Source organism: Cottoperca gobio, chromosome 21 (assembly GCF_900634415.1).
Source record: "Cottoperca gobio chromosome 21, fCotGob3.1, whole genome shotgun sequence".
NCBI classification, from domain to species: Eukaryota; Metazoa; Chordata; class Actinopteri; order Perciformes; family Bovichtidae; genus Cottoperca; species Cottoperca gobio.
In genome coordinates, this window is record NC_041375.1 from 17,748,849 (window position 1) to 17,772,638 (window position 23,790).

General features: G+C 39.5%; 3 protein-coding genes across 5 annotated transcripts; 2 read left to right on the forward strand and 1 right to left on the reverse strand.

Annotated features, from left to right (window-relative positions):
* The first annotated feature begins 1,295 nt into the window (after nt 1-1,295).
* On the forward strand, nt 1,296-7,731 carry LOC115026229 (acetylcholine receptor subunit alpha). Of its 2 annotated transcripts, XM_029458942.1 has the most exons (9): nt 1,296-1,622; nt 2,743-2,885; nt 2,975-3,019; nt 3,664-3,773; nt 4,205-4,400; nt 5,009-5,246; nt 6,532-6,755; nt 6,926-7,165; nt 7,255-7,731. In XM_029458942.1, the coding sequence occupies exons 1-9, from the start codon at nt 1,580-1,582 to the stop codon at nt 7,381-7,383; spliced, it is 1,368 nt and encodes a 455-aa protein (XP_029314802.1). In that variant the 5' UTR covers nt 1,296-1,579; the 3' UTR covers nt 7,384-7,731. The 2 variants fall into 2 exon arrangements, with proteins under 2 accessions (XP_029314802.1, XP_029314801.1); XM_029458941.1 differs by lacking the exon at nt 1,296-1,622 and having other exon boundaries at nt 2,682-2,885.
* A 1,559-nt stretch (nt 7,732-9,290) lies between these two features.
* Nucleotides 9,291-20,145, forward strand: gpr155a (G protein-coupled receptor 155a). 2 transcript variants are annotated; one of them, XM_029458502.1, is made up of 17 exons: nt 9,291-9,573; nt 9,756-10,065; nt 10,150-10,239; nt 11,103-11,502; nt 11,842-12,010; nt 12,119-12,274; nt 12,943-13,026; nt 13,127-13,247; nt 13,376-13,460; nt 13,571-13,661; nt 13,766-13,961; nt 14,664-14,753; nt 15,755-15,885; nt 17,480-17,575; nt 17,662-17,726; nt 17,886-18,023; nt 18,345-20,145. In XM_029458502.1, the coding sequence occupies exons 2-17, from the start codon at nt 9,792-9,794 to the stop codon at nt 18,538-18,540; spliced, it is 2,382 nt and encodes a 793-aa protein (XP_029314362.1). In that variant the 5' UTR covers nt 9,291-9,573; nt 9,756-9,791; the 3' UTR covers nt 18,541-20,145. The 2 variants fall into 2 exon arrangements, with proteins under 2 accessions (XP_029314362.1, XP_029314361.1); XM_029458501.1 differs by having other exon boundaries at nt 9,756-10,239.
* On the reverse strand, nt 19,650-23,627 carry scrn3 (secernin 3). The gene is made up of 8 exons (XM_029458504.1): nt 23,471-23,627; nt 23,141-23,313; nt 22,831-23,012; nt 22,445-22,644; nt 21,179-21,391; nt 20,921-21,083; nt 20,647-20,827; nt 19,650-20,553 (listed from the first exon to the last, which is right to left on the reverse strand). The coding sequence occupies exons 2-8, from the start codon at nt 23,294-23,296 to the stop codon at nt 20,392-20,394; spliced, it is 1,257 nt and encodes a 418-aa protein (XP_029314364.1). The 5' UTR covers nt 23,297-23,313; nt 23,471-23,627; the 3' UTR covers nt 19,650-20,391.
* Nucleotides 23,628-23,790: the final 163 nt, after the last annotated feature.

Below are 23,790 nucleotides of genomic sequence, written 5' to 3' on the forward strand. Positions count from 1 at the left end.
GTGGAAATATAAAGAAATTTACCAATGTGAAGTATTTTAAATCGTTTTTTTTCATTTTGTATTTATCATATCAAAAGCTGAATCATGAATGTTGCTGTGCTTGAGCCTATAATACAAGTTCCATTTATATTAACAGGGATTTTATATTATAACAGTGAAACGCTACATATAATGGTTTAAGATCATGAAAGTACAGGATTGTCTATTCCAATAAATGTTGCTAAAGCTGTCTAATTTTAGACATTTCTATATTTATGTTGGAACATCATGTAAAATATACCTCTCAGCACACATCATAATCTCTGAAAACGCTAATCCTCTTAATATTCATCGAGGCATAAACATCCAGTATGTTGTCCAGTTTTCATGCACCCCCCCCCCGCAGATATTACTTCATTCAGATTCAATGAACATTTAATCACTTACAAAGCAGATATAAACCCGCAGCTCATAGTCCTCTAGAGACTGACTATGCGGTGCGAGCCTTCAAAGTGTTTTAATTAACACTGGACAGAGCACCGAAACGCCTGTGATTACAGGTCGACTGAGCAGATACAATGCTGGCTTGTCCCGTGTCACATGACAGACTTGAAGAAAGGCAAAGCGGTGCTTACATGGTGTAAATTCAGGTGGCCTGAGTGATTGGAGATAGAGAGAAGGTGGGTTGGGACAAATCTCTCTTAATTCAGGCATTGCCAAAATGGTCATTTGTCCCTAAGTGAGACGAATGAGGCGGACGGTTGACTGACTGGCTGATTGAACGGATTCGGGATGTGAGGAAATTGAGTTGCCTGACCCATCACGGGCCCGACAGGGTGAGGTAGTGCAGAGCAAAAGAGGAAAATATGGGAGTAACACCTGGCCCCAAAAACAAACAAAGGTTGTTTGAACATCTGAATCATCTGAGATTATAATAGTATTATTATTTAGGGGAAGCTGCATGAGAGGCACTGTAAGAATCCTTTCAAAATAAATAAAACACGGCTTCATCGTCCACGTTGAACGGCTACTAAATACATCACTAAACATCTAGAAGTATATTAACATATAAAAAATGGTTTATAACACATCCTCATGTTGTTGTAAGCAGATATATGTTACTCAGTGTGTGTGTGTGTGTGTGTGTGTGTGTGTGTGTGTGTGTGTGTGTTTTTAATGGACTAAACATTATTATATGGACCTGTATACACAGATTTAAAGACAACATGGATAGTTTATTACTGATACAAGGGGGGAAAAGCTGCAAGCGTGTACTGCGTCTCTTCTCACCTCGAGACTGAGTGTGGCCAAGTTCACGATGGGATATTTCAGTGGTGGATTACTCCGGTATGTTGATCTTATAGCATAGGACAAAGAATGTGGCCCTCTCAAATGACAAGCATTGGCAGCCAGTCATTCACATCCGCTGTCTGACAATAACAACAAGGCGAGAGTGGAGAGCTCGGAGCTTGTCCTGTAAGTTATATGCCTGTGCTGAAAGAGTGTTTTAGGTGGGTCAAACCTTTTTAATACTCAAGTGGTCTGCGGGCAGCGTGTGGAAGTTGGATCTGGTTTTGGATGCCTGGTGTTATTGGCAAGAATGAATACAGTATTTTTCATTTTTCCTCTAGTCCTTCTAGCAGGTAAGAACCTATTTCAAACTAAAGAAAATGTATAACTGTGGAAATAAGTGTCTGTCTTCTTTGCTTGAATTACTTTTACAGTTTAAAGCATGATGAAGTCAGAGAAAGTTGGAGTCTGTGAAACGATTAATAAACCCTGTTTGCATTAATTATGTTTATTGACTCACTCTGTCAAGCGTCTTTGAGTTTCCAGAAAAGCGCTATACAAGTATAATGTATTATTATTATTATTATCATTATTATTATTATTATTGAAACTTCTCTCAAGTCAGTGAAAGCTGATCCAATTAAAACAACAAAACTAATGAGCAAATGTTAATTCTATGCAAACCAGCTCTTTGATTGACAGGGGCATGTGTGCTCTTTTCAATTTGCTTTTCAACCTTTTGTCTGTCTGTTACAACATGAAGTCACTTACATAACCGTTTACCGAGTTGACTGTTTGGAGAGAAATTCAACCATTCAAAAAATATATTGCTGAAAAAGGACCTTTGTTTCAAGGTCAGCTAAAAAAGGAAACTGGATCCTGCTCTGGCTTGTGACAGATATGTAGCGAAGAGAGCATAAGAACATCTCTATTCACAAACTAACAGGGGTGCCATTGCATGTTTGAAGGCACTATTTTCTAATTTAGACCCAAAATATATATATATATATATATATATACACGCAAATACATGCATTTACACAACAGGCCTACATGTTTGAGAACATTTGCCTGAATGCAACTCCCTCATGGTGATCTCACAGCTTTGGAAAACATGGAAAAATAAATCTATAAATGAACACAGAGACTTTTTTAAAACACCAAATTGTATCAAACTGTACATCAAGTAAAAGTAGATCAGTTTCTACAAAGTTCTACTAAAAAGGAATGTGGTTCATGCACATACACTATACACCTTACACCTATAGTATGACACTGTCACATCTATTTTCAACTCATATTAAATGAACTCACCTCAAGTATCAGATGTTCTTAAAGCAATATTCTACTTTGGCACGAGCACACTCAAGAAGCAGCTTGAGGAGTAAAGAAAGACGTATTTCACCATCTAAATGCCTTCAATAAAGAAACTGTGGAGAACTATGAGCCTGTATGGTATGTTTTTTATTTTAGGCGTCGCCTGGGCCTCCACTGATGAAACACGTCTGGTCAAAACCCTCTTCGCCCGCTACAATAAGGTCGTCCGTCCTGTCAATCACTTCAAGGAACCGGTGGTTGTTACTGTGGGCCTTCAGCTCATCCAGCTCATCAGTGTGGTGAGGTCTCATGCCACTCACCATGTCACCCCGTCTGTATTAAGATTCACCGTCATCAACTGTCTAAACACATTTATCTGGATTCACAGGATGAGGTCAACCAGATCGTCAGCAGCAACGTGCGACTGAAACAGGTTTGAAACATGTTTATTGGTGTTGTTGTGATAAAAGAAAGACTTTTGGACACACCCGCAAAAAGCCTCAATAAGGTACCAATAAACATGAGTAAGAAAATGCATCATCATGCTTCTAGCTACACATGATAAATGTCCCAAATATGAAATCCTCACACCAAGAAATGTATTTATATATACAAATAATTGGGGGGAAAAAAACAAAAACACAATTAACATTTGAAAAGTTATAAACAAATAGAGTTTTGTTTCAAAAAGTAAAACAAATAATTGGCAAGCTATACAATAAGTGTAGTGCAAAAAATACAGTTACTTGAAAGAGTCACAGATCTTTGTCTTCACTGCACTCATTTCTTTCTGTTATTTCTATAGTATCAAAGGGTTTTCTTTTTTAATTCAATTCATATGTTTCATTCGTCTACGAGTTTGAAAGAATCACTCATAGCATTTAGGAAAGAAACGTATACAGCAACTACGAACGATGTAGAAATGTTGTTTAGAAAATGCGATTTTCCTTTATCAGTACACAATATGTCAGCGCTCATATTTGCTTCTTCTTCTAAGAACAAAATAAAACTGTTTGTCAGGTTGTCAAAATTGAAGTACTGTTTGTTGTTCTGTGTCCTTTTGTGTGTTTTCTTCAGCAATGGAAAGATGTGAACTTGCACTGGAACCCGGAGGATTACGGTGGCATCAAAAAGATCAGAGTTCCCTCCACTGACATTTGGCGGCCTGATCTGGTTCTCTACAACAAGTATGTGCTCAGGCTACATTTGATCCATGCGAAATTATTTTTGATGAAACCTTTTTTTTTCATTACAATAAGCCTTACGTGACATAAAGCATCCGCACCTCTAGAAACAATTAACACACCTATCGGAATTTAGAATCACGTTTTCCTACACTCCAGTATGCAGCGTGTGAAAGCTCAGATTTCATTAGGCTAAATCTGGAATCTGTACTGCAGCCTCCCCCCTCCCCCTCCTCCAGCCATATGCTGCGCCTGACACGCTGCTTCTTTTCCCTGACAACCAGCTCCGCTGCCACAACAACTTGTGCCAAGCTGAGCGCTGGTTGGCTGGGGTGCAACACTGACCCCGTCCTCAGGCACTGATGTCCCCCTGCGTTAACATTTAACTTATTGTCTCCCATGTTGATGCTGCCTGTTTGTTTCTGTGCCCGCAGTGCTGATGGAGACTTTGCCATCATTCATGAGACCAAAGTGCTGCTGGAGCACACAGGAATGATCACGTGGAACCCCCCTGCGATCTTCAAGAGCTATTGTGAAATCATTGTGCTGCATTTCCCCTTTGACCTCCAGAACTGCAGTATGAAGCTGGGTACCTGGACCTACGATGGAAACCTGGTCGTCGTCAATCCTGTAATTCCATTCAGACTGTTTGTTTAGAGGAATAGCTCTACATTTTTGGGAAATGCTCTTATTCTCTTTCTTGCTGAGAGTTAGATGAAAAGATTGGTATCACTATCAATATGTAGCAAACTATACCTTTAACAATACAAATAATGCAAATTGCCACTTATATTAATGGCTTTACAGCACTCTTGAAGGCCAAAATATATCAGATCAAACACCAGAAGTGCTTTTGAACAACATCTCTGAGGCTTCTTTATTGCTAAAGAACTTGGATACCCAAAACAATAGTCTTATTGTCTGAACCATTGTCTTATTTTTAAGGTTGATGTGTTTCGGTAAATTAGCCTTCATCTGTGCACCATTGGAGTGCTATCCTCCATTTCTTAAATAGAAAAGTAGCAGTCTTCCCCAGGAGGGGGAACACATATATAATGAACAAATATATACAACACACGTTGCAACATAGCATCACAACCACTCTGAAACCACAAGATATATAGAACAGATTCTGCTTACAGAGTTCAAATGTAATACAACCTAAACACAGTTTAGATAATAATAGAAATATATGATAAAAATCATCCTTTAATAAGCGCATTGCTTCTCCTCACCAGGACAGTGACCGCCCTGATTTGAGCAACTTCATGGAAAGTGGAGAGTGGGTGATGAAGGATTACCGCAGCTGGAAGCACTGGGTGTACTACGCTTGCTGCCCGGAAACCCCTTACCTCGACATCACCTATCACTTCCTCATGCTGCGGCTCCCGCTGTACTTCATCGTCAACGTCATCATCCCCTGCATGCTCTTCTCCTTCCTCACCGGCCTTGTCTTCTATCTTCCTACAGACTCCGGTATGTTGACACTGATTCCACATTGTGTCTTCAGTTAATAGCAAAGGGACATTATGACATGAAAGAAACTTCAGTGCACAGTTGCTATTTTTCAGATTTTTGAAAAAGCAATAAAACATGACATGTACCAACATATAATGTACTGTATTAAACATGCATAACTTCCTATAACATATACATCAAGTAAAAGTATATATAACCTATATATATATATATATATATATATATATATACAATAACTTGGTTATTGTAAATAGTATGTCTTTATACAGTATGTGGCCACAATTCATTATGCCACATGCACCTAAGTGGGGTTTAGGTGAGGTGCTGGTAAGCAGATTGTTACCTTTGACCAGAGCCAGGCTAGCTGTTTCCCTATAGCTGCTACCCGCACCTGTAACGCTCACTAATTGGCTCTCTGTCTGGCACCCTCATGGTGACGACAAAGAAATAGTCAGTTAATTAGTGAGATTTTGAGATGCTGTTAGGCTTATTGTCTTTGGCTAGCTGTTTCCCCCTGTTTCCACTCTTTGTGCTAAGCTAAGCTAATTGTTTCATATTTAGCCCACAGACATGGAATAGGTATCGTTTTTCTTATCAAACAAGAAAGCAAATAAGTGTATTTCTCAAAATATCAACCTATTTCTTTGACATGGATGACAGTAGGCCTAAATGTCAATCACAGGTTAAGTTTCACCTGAGAGTAACGCTATATAGATGCACGCTGTATATGTGTGAAGTGCACCGCTTGTGTGCACATCTGCCGGGTTCCCAGTGTGTAAGTCTGCCTCATTACCCAGGGTCCCTCTGTGCTGTCATGTCTGAAAGCAGGCCTTTGCTTTAATGTATAATACATCACTTGATCTCAGTTTCTGATATGGCTGCTGACAGGAAAGTGTGGAGGAGAAGCTGGTGCCAAAAGATGCTCTCTCCGGGATAACTGCTCTTTCTGAGCAACAAAAACAACACGTCTTGCATTTTAACTTGTGAAATGGTGTCAGAATCTGTTTACTTGTGCTATATAGAAACAACAACAAAAATGCCTCTCATTCTTTAAATATGAACAGAGCAGTTATTGTGTTGTTGTGTTAACACTGGAGGTGGAAGCCTGATTGGATGGCAAGGGGAAGGAAAGTATTTACTCACAGCAACAGCTCTCCCTTGTGGCAATGTATTAAGATTGCATGTTTTGGGTATCACAACTATTTCTATATAATAGTTATGTCAGTTTTTAGACCAATTAAAAGCGAGTGGGAGCAGTGAAGAAGTCTTTTGTGTTTCCCAGGTGAGAAGATGACTCTCAGCATCTCTGTCTTGCTGTCTCTGACTGTGTTCCTACTGGTCATTGTGGAGCTGATCCCCTCCACCTCCAGTGCTGTACCACTCATTGGGAAGTACATGCTCTTCACCATGGTCTTCGTCATAGCTTCCATTATCATCACTGTCATTGTTATCAACACCCACCACCGCTCCCCCAGCACTCACACAATGCCAAACTGGGTCCGCAAGGTGAGCGCATAAGCACATAAGCACATGAGAACAAAACATGTATTTTTCTTTGTGTTATATTGCCATCTAGTGGTCTGAGAGAGAACTTCTTTATTTGTATTTAATCCAACTGCTCCAACGTTATGTTTATTCCTTGACATGGTGCATATCTTTTGTCTTTCTATGAACAGGTTTTTATTGAAACCATTCCCAACATCATGTTCTTCTCAACAATGAAACGCCCAGGAAAGGAAAAGCCGACTAAATCCAGCATCTATGGTGCTGATTTTGACATCTCAGACATCTCTGGCAACCAGACCTCTTCTGTTCCCTATCAGTCGCCTATCACCAAGAACCCTGACGTCCGCAGTGCTATAGAAGGAGTCAAGTACATCGCAGAAACCATGAAATCCGACGAGGAATCTAACAATGTAATCTTTCTCACACAGACAGTGTCACTAATAAGATTATTTAGTGTTGCTTGTATGTATGTGACACATTGTCCCTCTTCTCTTTCCAGGCTGCCGAAGAGTGGAAGTTTGTGGCCATGGTGTTGGATCATATTCTGCTCTGTGTGTTCATGGCTGTGTGTCTCATCGGCACATTAGGCGTGTTCGCAGGCCGTCTCATTGAGCTGAGCATGCTCTAAAGCCCTGTGCGTCCTGTTTGACCGGTTTACCTTTTGCTGGTCAACGTGACATGTATGACCTTTGTTTTTGAAGCTACTGTCTTGCAGCATTCCCAGTGGAAGTCTCTGTTTGCTCTTTGGTGTTTTGGTCCTATGTGTTTTTATGTAAAATATCATGTTGTATACAGTATCTTCAGCATATTTTTTGACACAGCAGTGTAGTTTTTATTTTTTAAAGGAATATAGGCTATGTGTGCAATTTAAATATTGAATTTATTCAAAAGAACACTTTGGAATATTTTCTTTGACATGTTTATTGGGAACAACTGAATAAAAAATAAAATGGGTTTTGTCAGTTTTTCAGGGTGATTGAAGTGCACAAGTGGTCTTCTTGCTCAGTGTCCTTATGTCAGAAGCCTTATGTACAATACAATCACACATTACGTTTGGACATTTAGCTGATTTTCTTTTGAAAGATACTTTTACACTTGTACATGATTTGTGGGGAATCTGTTGGCAATAGAAACACCAGCTTTGTTTATAGTGTTCACCACTGTTTCGCACGGCAATATTTAAATGTGTTTCTTCTTTTGTCAACCCTCTGTTATATATATTTAAATATATTTAAAGGTGACGATTCAAACATCCATAAAACTAAACCAATGAGACAACAAATTGAAGATAGTGTAGATTTGAGTTGTAGTTCTCAGTGGATTTGACCCTTCAAACAACCCCTGTCGCATTACACAGTCATATGATCCATTGTTAACTGCAGCTTTAACTGAATACATAAAACATTAAAACATTAAAACTCCAAATGATTAAAAGGAAAAAGTGCATGGATGTCTACAGGGGGTGACATGGACTCTTGACCTGTTCCCAACTGACTTTTTCCTGTCTGTTTTTACACATGTGACTCTTTAGATTCTGTGATCTGATTAGGAACTTCAGTCTAGTCTTTTGTACAAGTCGGCTTTCCTGACGATTTGACGTTTCCCCTACAATTAAATGATCTTATTATTAACTTAACTGACTGAAAATTAACATCTTTCAGCAGCAAAATAGCCTTTTTGTGCAAATAATCTTTTAAGTTTGTATAAAATAAATATGTTGAAACATTACATATACAACTTTTACAATAATGGTATGGAATATTAATCAAAAACAATAAATATAAGAACTAAACAATTTACAACAACTTACCAAGAAACTCTTCACAAAATAATGTGCATACAAGCTTCTTTTTTGTTTTGCTTGTGGTACGGCTGAGTAGTCTATTTATGAATTTAAAAGCCAAATGTTGCTTTCTGAAAAGTTGATTTGCAATAAAATACAAATTTAGTCATTTCTTTACCAAAATTCTTCAGAAAATATAAGCTTCTATCAAAGACTTGTGTTTTCATGTATTAATATGTACTCATGACTCGCCTAGCGCCTTTTAAAGTCTTCCTTAGACATTCAATCATATCCAGCAAGACACTGAGGACTTTATCTTCTGTATTGTCAGACTTCACTTAATCAATATTCATTGATTAAGGACCATTTCACTACAATCAACATATACATTACGGTTATTCAAAAAACGTTTGAAAGGATTTAAGAAGCAACAAATTATAACACCTAATGGATTTCATTGTATGCATCTCAACTTGTAGGGGAGGTATCTTCATAAGCTGTTGGCTTCTAACTTCTCCTGCACAATTTTCTAACGTTTTATTACATTTTTGCTGTCTTCAAATTAAAAACTGCCCAGTTTGAATGAGTATAATTACTATACTGTATATGAATCGTAGTTGATGAGAGGCAGATTAGACCAAAGTGCAAAAGTGTTATAGACTATATAACATGAACTACTGTGCCTGAGGCGTGGTGTAGGTAGAGTAAGCCCCGCCCCTCTCCCCCTCTGAATAATGTGATTGGTTCAATCGTTGTTGACAAATCATAGATTTTAAGAAGTTGCTGGGTGTCAACTAAAGTAAACTAATAACAACCTACGCAAAACGACATTTACACAGCTAGCTAGTCCAGAATTGCGTAACAGTTTTCCAACAGTGGAGTTGTTTAACTCCACGTCGTATTTCCGACGACCCTGTGAGTCTCGGTTCACCGATATAACGTTAGCTAGCAGGCTAACGGCTACTCCAACTGACATTCAACTGACATGGTAACGTTAACGTTACACGAGGGGGCTCAACTGCTCTCACAGCGGAGGTGAGTCACTTTAATCACCGCATTGACATTGAAATGATTGTTCGCTATTTGGTAACAGTTCAATAATCACTCGTAAAGGTGTCAGTCATATGATTTCGGTTTCGGTTAACCACTGTAACGTAGCGTTAACTACTTGAACTCCTCCTTTGACGGGTTTATTTCCCTGTTATATTCTCTGGCAGTGCCGAACAGGACATTACCATGACTGCAATCCAGGCATGACAGGTGAAACCGGACAGAGGATCAACATGATGGAGGCACCGGGCAGAGCCGCCAACTTATCGTATGTGGAGGACTCTCCTGTCTCCCCCAGCATGTCCATTGACAAGCTGTTCCCCGCTCTCTTGGAGTGCTTTGGGATAATATTATGTGGATACATCGCAGGGAGAGCAAACATCATCACGTCCACCCAGGCCAAAGGATTGGGGAATTTCGTGTCCAAGTTTGCCCTCCCAGCGCTGCTGTTCAAGAACATGGTACTGTTGGACTTCGGTAATGTCATCTGGCCATTCCTCTGGAGCATCCTCGTTGCCAAAGTGTCTGTGTTTTTCATTGTCTGTGTTCTCACGCTGATAGTTGCCAGTCCTGAGAGCCGCTATAGTAAAGCTGGACTTTACTCAATATTTGCCACCCAAAGCAATGACTTTGCCTTGGGATATCCTATTGGTAAGTATAATGCCTTTAAGCCTGCCACCCACATTGCTTTTCATTCACTGCTGCAACTGTAATCATGCTGCTCTTATATCTGCCCATCCATCATATCATATCATATAATTACCCTTGTGTTACACTGTAAACTACCTTAGCCAATAGTGGATACCACTTCTCTCATTTCTGAGCAAAGTGGGATCCATTGTTTTGTACTTGCATACATTTGCAGACATATAATCACACATCTGATCATGCTTATGCTCAGCTACCTGTGGTGGAAATGGAGAAGTGAACATAAAATCTACCAAATTCAAAACAGTAATGTTACTGTGCATTAATGTTCGGTTTACATGTTTATTTTACAAATGCTTATGCTTCTCAGGCTGTTATTAAATTAATAAACACACCCATGTAAGCATTATGAAATAACTGACAATTATACAAATTTCAAATAGACTGGACTTTAATTTCAGCAATTGTGAGGCCGATCTTTATAGCACCATCAACTTGCTCCTACACCATTTTTTGTTTTGTTTACATTTGATAATCTAGTTGTTGATAACCAAGTTATTCTCCACTCTTACAGAGACGTTTTTAAATGTAAACATGTATTTAAGGCCATTTGTTTACATTTTATATGGTAGGTTTCATCAAGGCAGTGCATCACGCCAGGGTGCTCAAATGTACTTTACTTTAGGGATTTTATAACCTTTTATGACCCGGGTATGTGCTGTCGTACCTGCTTTCAGACGTGACAGCAGCACACAGGGACCATACGTGTAAACATTTCTTACACATGAAAAAGTGCTTAAAGGTTTTACACATGACTTTTTTTAACTGCTTTTGTGCTGCATGCTTGTCTTCATCTTTATCCACAGTTATGGCCCTATACCAGAGCACATACCCAGAGTACCTCCAGTACATCTACCTGGTTGCACCTGTGTCCCTGATGCTTCTAAATCCCATTGGCTTTGCTCTCTGCGAGATCCAGAAGTGGAAGAATCAGGGAGACAACCAACAGAGAAAACTCCTGGTCGTGGGACTTGTAGTTTTACAGGTCCTGAAGAACCCTATAGTGTTCATGGTTGTCATCGGCATCATCGCCCATTTTGTCCTGCACCAGACAATTCCTCCCTTCATGGCTGAATTTGTGGACGGCTTGGCCAACTCTTTCGGGGGAGCAGCTCTGTTCTACTTGGGTCTGTCCATGGTGGGACAGTTGGGGAAATTAACCAGATCCTCTGTCGTGACACTGATATTACTCATAACAGCAAAACTGTGAGTGGGAAAAACTAACAACTTTACTGCACCTCCATGGTCATTTTGTACAAGAGATGATTTAGTGTTATCAGAGGATCTCTTTATAATGAGACATGCTGTTGGAGTGTAGAGAGTCAGCAGGTTAGAGCTTTCTGAAATGCACCCAACATATTGTTTTGTGCTGATGGTGTGGGTGACTCAGGCCTTTCTCAGACCTCAAGACTTTTACCAAAAGCATGACATGTTAAGAGATCTCAGGAGAGCGTAGCATGATAATAGGTAGTGTATGTAAATATTTTAGAAGCGCTGCATTTTTTCAGCGTACGGTTAAGTAACTCCTTTTCATTTGACTTTCAGGTTGCTGATGCCGCTGATTTGTAAGGAGATGGTGGATGTACTAGACAATAGCAACACCAGCACTTTGAACCACTCGAGCCTCTCCAATTATGCCTTCCTTTATGGAGTGTTTCCCACTGCACCAAGTGTCGCCATCTATGCCGTCTATTATAACGCAGAGCTAGAAGTTGTAAGTCGTTTACATCTACCTGCCAACCTGCTATCTGCTGTTCAGATGTTGAACCGTTTCTTTTCTATGTAACTCACCGCACACATTGTTTATTCTGCTTCCTAACAGGTGACTGCTGGGATGGTGATCAGCACTTTTCTCTCAGCTCCAATAATGTATGTTTCTGCCTGGTTACTTACAATGCGATGGATGGATCCTCAGCTTTTGATGAATTCCCTGCAGAATGTCAGCTTCAACATAAGCATAGTGAGCTTGGTTGCACTGGTGAGTCTCAACTAGACACTTAAAGTTTTATATGTGTAAACTTGTATTTGGCTAATGTTATATAACAGACTTTTTATCTTCTTTTTCTATCCCCAGTATGTGGAATCTGAGTCATGCGTCATAAAACATGTGTCACAGTTAATAACTGAAAGCACTTTGGCCCGCAATGATTTTAGTTTGTTACTTTCATAAAACGGCACAATTTGTTATTGCTACTACACATCTCAAATGAAAATACAAAAATATAGCTTCTTGTCAGATGTTCAAACCGCTGTGGCAGAGTGACATTAAAAGGCTCAGTCATTTAGAGGAATCTGCAGTCAAACAGATGCGTATCTGAGTTAAGGACCTACTTCCTCATTTATTCCCACTTTCAGTGTATATGGGACAGTTTTTAAGGAACCTGCAACTTACTATGTCGCAATAAACTATGAATAATATTAGTTGTCATGAAACATGTTCTCATTTGTGTTTGTATTCTGCAGTATCTTATACTTGAATAGTTCATCTTTCGTGTTTCATTCTGTTGAATTATTTCACCTTTCCTTTGCTTTTAAATGGAATAACCAGCCAACAATGTTAACTAATAATTGTATTTAGCATCTGTGCAAAAACTCTTTGTGTTGGTAAAACATGAATAATTTGAGAAAATGTTCTGTCTCTCAAAGGTATGGACAATTACTGTCATGTTTTTAAGTAAGAAATTCAAGCGGCTACCTCACGTGTTTACCATCAACCTATTTTTGGCACAGGTAAGCACACTTGCACATTCTCTCTAAATTGAAATGACAAGACCTGTAAGTGTAACTTCCCCTCAGTAAAGGCCTTTATTTGTTACGATATGGTTTCTAGTTTCTAACTTGTTTTGGGATGATCCTGTGGAACTTTGTGGTTAAAGACGACAACTTCGTCGGGCAGGTCTTGACTTTCACATTATTATGTACCTCACTCTACAGTACCTACGTTTGGCCAGGTATGCTGTGTACGCTACACAACCATCCACCCACATTAACCCACATTACATTCATGTATTATTACTTGGTGAGCTCTGAAATCTGAAGTCTGGCTACTAACTCTGTAATGTGTATTTTGTCATTTTAGGTTTAATAGCACTCTCTCTTGTGCTCATGAAAAGGTTTGAGGATGTGAAAGTTTCACGAGGCATCTTCTTCATTGCCGGATGGGGGTGAGTCTCTTTTAAGGAAGACTGAACACAAAAATAAACCTAACATAGTTTTTCTGGTACGTCTTGATAGTGTCAGTGATTTTGTTATAACTGTGTCTCTATATTAACAGGGTCCCAGCCTTAGTAACTGCTTTGTTGCTCATTTCTGGGGAAAGACTGTCTGGCACGATTGACTCCGCTTTCTTTTACGGCAAAGAGCAGGTAACAACGACAAAAAGTGGTAATCCTCCCTGTTTTCTGCTATTTAAGAACTGTTTTTGAACCCGAGCATTATTTAAAAGTCTGCATGTGCATTCTTTTGACAGATAATCTGCACCACAGTTGTAATTGCCTTCAGTATACTGCTCGGGGGGAGCTCTCTTATATGTCTCAGTAGAGTAAGCTGGGCACACAATGACCAAATTCAAGAGGGAAACTCTACAGAGAATCTTGTGAGCGAAGAAGAACCGGAAAACCAGTCTCTGTTTGAACCAATCACCCCATCAGGAGATCTCAACGGAGGTACTTTCTCATTCTCATAGAGGCCATTTAACTTGCATTCAACAATTCAGCATTTGTTTAAATATCTCATCTTGATGGATTCTGAATCAATAACAGTTGTCAAGTGCAATAGTTTGATGATTAATATGACAGCGCATGATGATCACTGGAGCATAGAGAGGTAGTTCTAACATTTAAAATGGTTTGTCAGCACTGTCATTAATCCAAATGCAAGACCAACCCTTATCTATAAGTCGTCTACAAACTGCAACGTAGGCAATGGAGCTTGTGTCTGATGTTCTTCCTCCCACAGATGATTATACAGATGATAAGTACACAAGTAGAAATGCTTCTGTAGTTTCACAATCACAAAGTAAACAGAAAAAAGGGAACATGACTTTTTTGATGTCATCTGGAGGAAACATGATATCTGAAACTCCCAATAAGTTGAGTTAGTTATTAGAAGTAAGTGCAACAGTGAACACATTATCACAAATGATGCTGTAGAAACATGACTTTGAAAAAGTTGCATTAAATAAATGAAGATATGTGAGCCAATGAAATGTGAAACCGCATGCACTAGTATTACTCTCAGCTTCAGTAGTGTATTAATCTTGTATTTTGTTACTCGTATGTATTTCCTTTTTACCTCAAGTGTGAAAAGGGAGCATATTGTAGTAATATGGTAAATAATCACTCTCACTTTTATCACTTCGTTATCAGAGTGCCTCACATGTGACTTTGCCCCACCCCAGCCCATGCCTGACATGATCATCAGCACAAATATGAACAACACACCAACGACACTTACAGGTACTGTATTGATAAGCAACAGAAATGTGGTTTCATTCAAATATAAAATGCATTAAAACCCAATAAGTCAAACCCAAACATATCTTCACTAAACAACCATTGAAGAATGGGCAGCTTTTCTCTACATTACTTTACTAATGTGTAAGATGTGCCAGAATTTAAACTTAAAGCAGTTAAACAATGAACTAACATTATCAACAGAATGTGAAGAGGTAACAGTGTGGACGTTTTGTCAAAGACGTCTATCTGTGTGTTGTGTTGCAGAGATTTCTACTGAGATTAGCATGCTAACTGACTAGCTGCACTCCGTCCAGCCTGTAATGCCACTTGCTCCTCTAGAGGTGATAGTGAGTCACTGCAGCTGCAGTCTGCCCTCAGTACAGAGGGAGAAGAAGTACAGCTGCCTGACTCAGGAAGGCTTGGGGCTTGTCAATATCACAGCCATGACCCCTGAGCGTGTTGATAGTTTGTTTTAGTTTAAATCAAAGTGGAAGAAAAGAGAAAACAACTCGCACCCCCGCCTCTTCCTCACCGTTCACGGGAGGCTGCTCTGCCGGGAGTAGAGCGTGCGAGCATGTGAAGATTATAAGATGGCGGTGTTATTTAGCTCTCAGAGTTTCATTAGTCTGGTCTAATGACGGACTGACTGACAGGCTTACACAGGAGTATAACATACACAGTGAACATATCAACATTAGAAGAGAGAGATATAAAGCTGTAGAATACACAACATAAAGAATACATTACAATACTCTTAAACTTAGAATGAAATAAATATGACAAACTACTACGACTAAAATATAAACAGGTTAACATACAAAAGTTGGCTTTTATAATAAGTGAGGCTTTTGATGATTGATGAATTTAGATTGTACATTTAGACCCAGTAGTAGAGGTGGAATACTGCCCCCTGTTTCTTTGGAGCAGGTTGTTCGGAATTACACATTGAACCTTTAAATAAGATTGAGTATTTTAAACCTCTGTTCTGCTGCCATCCTCAGGTCAGTGTGAGAGTAGGTGTGAGTCCGCAGACTGCCTGCTTGTCGAAGTGGAGGAGCGCCAACAGGTTGAGGATATACAAGTGGCCCGTCATGTGCTCTTATGTCTCCTTCTGACTGTCAGCTTGCTTGCTGTGAGTAAACCACCACCTTTCACTTATAAAGTGACATGAAGTCAGCCTTACTGCCTGCATCATTATATTTTGTGCATCACAAACCAAATCAGACACAAATGGCTGAGCCGTGTAATTTCCAACTCACTCACTCAGTTTCGGTGAAAGCCTTCTCTAAAGAGACCCATCAGAAAATTCTTATGATTGGATTAGTATTCATTGATCTTAACATATAAGAAATATATTAAATAAGACTAGTAAATCCAGAATTTAGCTTTGTTGTCCCTGTTTTTAGCCGTATGTCTATTTCTGCGTACATGAAGAGCAACAAAATTCAAGCGTCAAATTCCTACAAGTTTTTTAAATATGTGTACACACTTCCTTGGCTATTTTAGTATTTTTTAATTCTGATACATTTAGTAAATTAATCAATCTTGTGGCATGTGTTTAAAAGTGTGTGAATCTAAAAGAATAGGGATATTTCGCATTGGTTGTATGAGGTACTTATCAGGTAAACAGGTAAACAAGTAAAGCATTGTACTGCTGTGGACGGGTGCAGCAGCAAAACTTATTTCAGCCACCTTAAAGAATGTCCCACCTTTTTTTACATTAAAAAAATAAAATGGTATCAGTTTACAAATAATTATTTCTATATGTAGCACTTACATCGGTTTGGCTTATTTGAGGCACTTAAAATGATTTCACCTATTTGAAGCTAATGTACTATCCTCATGATTGTTTGCACTTATTGTAAATCGTTTTGGACAAAAGCGTCAGCTAAATGTAATGTTTAAAGGTTCAATGTGTAATTCTGACTGAGCCACCTGCTGTTAAGAAATAGGGGTATTTTACCTCTAAACTGAGTTCATACACTCTCTAATGATCAGTCAGTGGTCAAGAATACCACAATTAAACCAAACTGCTGAAACTCTGAGAGCCGGTCAAAAAACACTGTAATCCAAAGTGGCAGAAACTAGAAAACGACTGCATATTTGCGTCGTCTTCCCGGTGGCGGCGCAGCCAGGAGAGCAGCCTGCCGGGGAGGAGGAGAGAGGTCGGCAGAGCAGACGGAGCTGAGCGGCCAGAGAGACTTGAGCTCAGCCAGAACAAGCCCCTGGCAGTCACAGCGGGCTGGTGGACCTGTGTAGCAGCAGCAACAGGGAGTTTGCAGTTCCCCCGTGCTGTGACTGAACTCCAGCTCCAACTGCTAACTGAAGCGATGCCGTTTCCAGAGGGCTGACGACAACTATATACTCAACTACTGGCAGCTGCGAGGACGAATGTATATACAAATTATAAAACAGACAAAGAACATGGCGGTAATATTTACAAGCGAGTCAGGCAGCTATACTTCTTCGTGCCGGTGATCCTGTCTGCTTCTCCAAACTAGGGTAGTGCCGACCGTCATCTGCTGCAGGTCAGAGGGGTTGTATAAGTTCCTCATAAGATCCCACTTCAAACTTTCCAAACTATTCCTTTCGAGCAGTTTAGAACATAAACCTTTCTATCACTGACACGACTTCATTAGTTCTACTGCAGTTATTTCACTCAAATGCTTCTACAAGTTGTTCTTCACCTCAAACATAAAATCCCTCTCAACTCACTGTTATGACAGAACCTGTCCAGCTGCTTGTGGTTGCTCTTGAATCCTGTTCCTGGTAGACTCTACTTGGAGCTGCTGTTCTTCTGTGCTGTGGCCAACTATGGACAGGTTGGTGTACCAGATGCATTAGTACCAAGATTGTGAGCATTTATTGTCACACAGCACCAGTGTCATGTCATGTTTTCTGTCACCAGGGTTTGCTCTCCTTTGCTCTGTTTGGGATGGACAAGCATTTGATTATACTGCCATTTAAGAAGAGGTAAAGAACATTTATGTTTTAAAACTTTGCCACACTTTAGAGCACATTTGAACACATATTGTATGTACTGTGTGTGTGTGTGTGTGTGTGTGTATATAGTATGTGTATACTACACTGTACTCCATGCATTTATACTACGTTTTTGTGAATGCTGTTTAGGTTGCATAGTCTGTTTTATGGAAAGAAGCAAGAAGAGCAGCCGCAGACTAATTTACCTGAGGAGATCAGGATGACCTGCACCCAGTTCACCAAATACCACAAAGACCAGTGTTTCCATGACATAGTCAAAAAGAGAAGGTGAGAGCACGTCGTCTTACTCCCTGCTGCTCTGGCCAGAGGTGTGTGTGTGTGTGTGTGTGTGTGTGTGTGTGTGTGTGTGTGTGTGTGTGTGTGTGTGTGTGTGTGTGTGTGTGTGTGTGTGTGTGTGTGTGTGTGTGTGTGTGTGTGTGTGTGTGTGTGTGTGTGTGTGTGTGTGTACACAAACTAATTCTGGTAGTTTATCACACACGACAATACTTTAAGAAATTATTTTCTTATGGTGTTGGGGCATGTGTGCATGTGTTTGCATCTTCCATATCTCTAATAAACGTTTGGGTGAATGCTTCTTTTAACTCTCAGGTGTGGGAAGAAGACTATGGTGGACAGTTTTCTTGGCTGTGAACTTGTGGAGTGGCTGCAGCAGGTGGGCTTGGCTCAGGATCTTGGTGAGGCGGTACACTACGGGACACGGTTACAGCAGGGCGGTGTGCTCCAGCACATAGGGCAGGAACACGACTTCCAAGACGGTCGCCATTTTTATCGCTTCATGACATAAGATACAAGGTCAACATTTATTTCCCTTTTTTTTTTTTCTTCCCATAAAAGGTAAATGTGGCCTTTTAGTTGAGATACTGCCAAATACATTTTGAGGTCAGGCAACACGAAGCACAACGCTGACCTTTTAAGAAGTACCTTCACCCAGACTGCAAATTGTGTTTGTACCGCCATGCTGTGTGCACATACCTGCACAGTACAGCCCTTCACAATGCAGTATTGTGCAGCACAACATCCCGGTCGGGTTTTGGAACAGACCACACCTTGACTGTGATGTTGTGTGTGAGTGTGTGTGTGTGTATGAGTATTCAGAAGCGCAACAGACTTGAAACTTTTAAACTTAAAAAAAGGCCAGGACATAATGTTGTGTGTGGAGTTGGTCGTAAAGGGATTTTTCTTTTTCTTTTTTAAATCACGTGTAATATTTTTGCAGTTCAACATTTGACATCACTCACAAGGATCATTGCTGAGATCTTGAGTTGCAGCAACATTGCTCCACCAGTCAATGAGGAAAGGAACAGATGATTGTACATGTACAGGAAACAAAACCATTTCTTTTGAGGTAAAACCTAATGTAGGAGTACCTGAAATGGCAGTTATAATCTATCAATGTGTGGGAAAACTAGAGTTTTAATTGGGAAGTCGGTTTTCAATTCTGATGTCTACAACAGATATTAATAATTTTAAGATTTGCCAGTTTCCCTCACAATATAGTAAACTGCTTTTTATTTACATGTCAAATAGTCTTATAGTCTGTCTGACCCAGTTGTGGTGATGACGCTGCATTCTTTAATCTGCAATGAAGCTGGTGAATAAAATATTAACATATCTGAAAAGGACTGATGGCCAAAACTACAAAAATAAGAACCAAGATGTTTTTCTTTTAATATTAATAACAGATGACATTTGAAGGCATTTTAAAAGCAGTCAATGCATGCACTTTCAGTTGTTATTTTTTATGTTGTGTAATTTTGGAAGAAACTATGCACAAAGAGCTGTCTAAAACTAAATATATGCATTTCTTCACTGGGACACTTGGGAGTGTATTCTCACTCTTACCGAAGCCACTTGCCAAAGAAATTGGTTAAATATGCCCCTTTTTTTTAACAGTTTTGTTTGTGGTCAGTTTAATTTAACGTTAGTTTCACCAGTTAATTAACTGGTTATGCAGCTTGAAGCACGAGTATTGTAGCCTTGATAAACTGCAGTTTAACATGATTTGATATGACGACAGCGGTTTCACTGTTTATCAGCGCTGCTGGTTCAGAGAGGGAAAAAGCATTTTCTATGTTTCAATGGAAATGTTAAACTTGTTTTATTACTTTAAAGTTATTATTAATTAGTAATAACCATAAGAAATAAGTGTCAGAACTCAATGTCAATGCATGCGTTTACTTGAAAATTTTGGCTGCTGTCATACATTTATTCTCAGGTATATAGTAATATAAGAAAATTATACTTTTGTAGCTTTAAGTGCAAAGGTTTTATGTTCATTAACTTAAATCACAGAGAAAACTCATGTAAAAGTGTCTTTAATAAGAAATGCAGTGGTTGTATATTAATGATATGGATTTGTTTTTAAAATAAATATTCCCAAACCCTCAAATCCTGTCTCTCATAATGCATTTGTTCCTTCTTGTATATCTGTTCAAAGATGCGACAAATAAAAGTCAACATTTTAGTCAATATTGAACAACATGAGTATCCTGGGCTGCTTTATTAATTACATAATAATGTTAATTACCATTCAGCTCTGTTCCAATTCATTCTACAAGCATGTTTGTACTTACACCCGACTAAAAGTTCAAATGCAGATGCTGCTACGGTCGCTCTGGAGATCCGTTTTGTGGTTTCAGCTCTTGCCGTACGCAGCCATCTCCTCCCGAACAGATTTTGAGAACAGATTCACCAAAAAATCCGCTTGCTCATAACCATGTGAAAGAATCTTCTCCATCTCCGTCATCTTTTCCTTCTCCAGCTGCCTCATACTTTCTGTGATTTTCTTTCCTCTGTCCTATAGACAAACAAGCTATGTGTAAGTACAGTGACCACACAAAGTCAAATGACAAATTTAGGTAAATTGCAGGCGATAATTAAATTGTTAAACCTTGTAGGATTCCATGATGGCGGCCACCAGTTCATGTTTGACAAACAACTCGTGTTTGCGGTCAGGCTTGCTCTGGAAGCGGGGTTTCTTCTTTACAGGGTCATCTGCACCGTAACTGGGAGAAGAAGTCTCCTTCAGCGGTTTAATGTTCTTCACGAAGATGAAAGGTTTGAATACGGACCTGTGTAAAAGAATGACTCATTAAATCTTGTCAAGTTTGCCAAAATGACTACAAAACGTGCTTAATCAGCTGAAGCGCTATCGAGCGCTGTACCTTTCAGGGTCTGGAGTTGCTGTAAAATAGTGAACCCCTGGCAGAGCAGGATCCGTGGGGACCACAGACACCATGCTTCCTGTTGTCATGAACATGCCCTCCATGTTGATGCCACTATCTTTATCCCTCAGGATATCCATAATCGTCTCCGCAGTGATGTGACCTTCAGTAGATCAAATCAACATGTGCATTAGCGGCGGTACAGTCGTGTAACTTTTGCCTCCTCCGTGTCAAGTCGCCACAGTGTGCGTTACTAACCGTTGCTCTTCTCCAGTAACTTCTTCCCCTCACAGTATCGACTCCCAGAGGCTTCTATTCTGGCTGTAGTCGTAAAGGAATAAACCGTGGAAAAGTTGAACGGAGTCTCTCCATCCCACCAGCCTTGGCTCTGTGCATATTTCCTCATTTCTGGATGTTCCTTGTCTATCTTAGTCGTTATGCCATACTGGTTTGAGATGTTGCGATATCCACCTAGAGAAGTGTTAAAGGAGATGATTAGCCACTAATATTCAAACTTACCAATATTCGACAGTAACCTAAGCAGTGCAATGTGTTAGTACAAAACGTATGCTAATGAATGTCCACATGATTCTGCATCAATTGATCTACTTCAGATTCTTTAATGCACAAAACTGCATTATGATCATAATACACTCTAGTGCACAGGTGTATTCAACAAGATACATTTTTTAATTAATTGCTATCAAAGTAAAGTGACAATTAAACAATAAACATTCAGCTGGAGTGTTTACAGAGGTGTTAGATTATAGTGCGCTATAAGTAAGAAGATTACATTCACATACTTTGTGTGCTTTTGGTAAGGTCTATGGTTTTGGATTTACATGTTCAAGATTCAAATAAGAGTTGAAAATTCAAGCGTCCATATTTTTTAAATCACACGCTGTACGTTGAGCTTCAGTCTGGTAAACAAGAGTTTTACAGTAGGTCGTGGATTTCAAGCTTAAAAGTATAATTAAGTACTTAGCCATTATAAGTTGTCACATTTGTACTATGTATGATCTTGTAGGGTCCTTGAAACGTTACAAACTGGACAGTTTAATATTAATCTAACCCAAAACATGAAAATTGACAATTGATGTTTTACACGCTCGCCTGAAACCAGCTAGTTAGCAACAAGGCTCAGGTTATACAAGCTTCCTTTCTGTTATAATTGTGTACAAAATCAGGACTTAGATTTTCAAATGTCTTTAAAAATAAAACTAACAAGGTACTTTTATTGCTTCTAGAAAAGAAAATCATTAACCAGAGATTATATTAAAGGAATAAAAACAATCCCCTTGGCTTCAGTAGTTTATTAGTTTAGTTTAAATTTGGGGTGGGACATTTTACAGCTGAAAAATGAACTTGTCAATGCTCTCTGGTGGACAAACTATTTCATGGTGACAAAAACTACTTCAAACATACAGTTAGAGGCATTTTGTACTGCAAGTTCTTGACATTTCTCAGGCGACATATATACAAATAACTAAATAAATGTTATTTTAGTATTCTTTTTCTGATTACCTTCCACTCTCTCTGCTGCCCAGTGCTTCCCTGACGTTTCCAGCAGCCAGGCCTCCTTCCTGTCTGAGATGAGGAAGCTGTTGTGGTAGGTGAAGCTACACTCATCCTCCATGCACGATCCTCCCTGGCCATATTTCTCCAGCATCTCAGTAATGACATCCACAGCTTTTTCAGCTGTATTTGCTCTCTCAAGTCCAATCCTGGAAAATTGTCGAGTCACACATTTATGTTTTGCTTTGTCTTGTATTCTGAACGATAACTAGATCGATATACTAAATTGTTTCTGGATGGTACTGTCATTAACCTTCCCTTTGCTCCTCAAGTTGAGGTTAGTTTGGCAGGGTAGCAGATGCATGGTAATGCAAACAATTTTACAGGGGCTGTACCTGACAAGATCCATGCCGAGAAGAGCTTCGTCACCATCTGCACTCTCTCTGCCCCACACAGCTTCATTTCCAATACACACTTGATGCTCATTTGCGCCCATTTCTGCTCCCCACAGCCATGCTGGTTTGCTTAGCATAACTGCATAAGTGTGGGCAACCTGCTCGATCTCTATGTATGTACACTGTTCTCAAGAGGAAGAAGACACAGGGGCAGACACAACAAACGTTAATGGTTATCCAATGGCACTTTCACCAAGGAGCAGTCACAATGTGGGCAATTGTGAAATTGAAGGTTGTCTGTGTCGCCTACCTCGACCTTCTCCCCTGGAGCATAGTCTCTGGCAAGAAAATACACCACCTCCTGGACTTCATCACAAGGTCTGTCAGAGTTTTTCCCAAAGATGATGCATTGTCTCTCCGTGGAGGGGGGCAGAGCCACAAAGGTGTCACAGGAGGATGGGTGCATTTTGAATCACAAACTTTCTGAAAGACATAAACATAAAGAGCAATTGATTTGATGAGTTACTATCTTAACGAACGGATTTTAAGAGTTACCTAACACATTGAATACACCTTTACTGATATAAAATCAGATTTAGAGCTACATGTTTAACTCCAGAGAGCTAGACAAGTACCTTACCTTTGTATGCTAGTCTCACCGAGCTCTGTCTGTCACTGGAAGTTTCTATTTTCACTGTAAGTTTCTATTTTCACTTGTGTTTCCATATGAGCTCGTCAGTCACAGTTCACATTATCTGACACGGAAACAGTAAAGTCACGTGACCGTGCTGAAGTTAGTTTTATATTCGTTGTAGAATAATGTGGAATATCTCGCCGGTGTCCTTACTTGTATTATATTTTTACATTATATTTGTTTATTTAATCTGTATTCCTCTTCCTAGATTATTACGATAGCTGTTGGTGCTATTGGAGCCTTCTAAAATTAAATAATTACTGTTC

What these genes read in the sequence shown, in the direction of transcription:
- gpr155a (XM_029458501.1), top strand. Translation starts at nt 9,792, where the DNA reads ATGACAGGTGAAACCGGACAGAGGATCAACATGATGGAGGCACCGGGC. An exon ending in TTACTCATAACAGCAAAACT is followed by an intron (nt 11,503 to 11,841) that starts GTGAGTGGGAAA and finishes TTTGACTTTCAG; the next exon opens with GTTGCTGATGCCGCTGATTT. An exon ending in TGACTGTCAGCTTGCTTGCT is followed by an intron (nt 15,886 to 17,479) that starts GTGAGTAAACCA and finishes CTGTTATGACAG; the next exon opens with AACCTGTCCAGCTGCTTGTG.
- scrn3 (XM_029458504.1), bottom strand. Translation starts at nt 23,296, where the DNA reads ATGCACCCATCCTCCTGTGACACCTTTGTGGCTCTGCCCCCCTCCACG. An exon ending in CTCGGCATGGATCTTGTCAG is followed by an intron (nt 22,645 to 22,830) that starts GTACAGCCCCTG and finishes ACAATTTTCCAG; the next exon opens with GATTGGACTTGAGAGAGCAA. An exon ending in GCAACTCCAGACCCTGAAAG is followed by an intron (nt 20,828 to 20,920) that starts GTACAGCGCTCG and finishes TCTTTTACACAG; the next exon opens with GTCCGTATTCAAACCTTTCA.
- LOC115026229 (XM_029458941.1), top strand. Translation starts at nt 2,682, where the DNA reads ATGCCTTCAATAAAGAAACTGTGGAGAACTATGAGCCTGTATGGTATG. An exon ending in GCAACGTGCGACTGAAACAG is followed by an intron (nt 3,020 to 3,663) that starts GTTTGAAACATG and finishes TGTTTTCTTCAG; the next exon opens with CAATGGAAAGATGTGAACTT. An exon ending in CTATCTTCCTACAGACTCCG is followed by an intron (nt 5,247 to 6,531) that starts GTATGTTGACAC and finishes TGTGTTTCCCAG; the next exon opens with GTGAGAAGATGACTCTCAGC.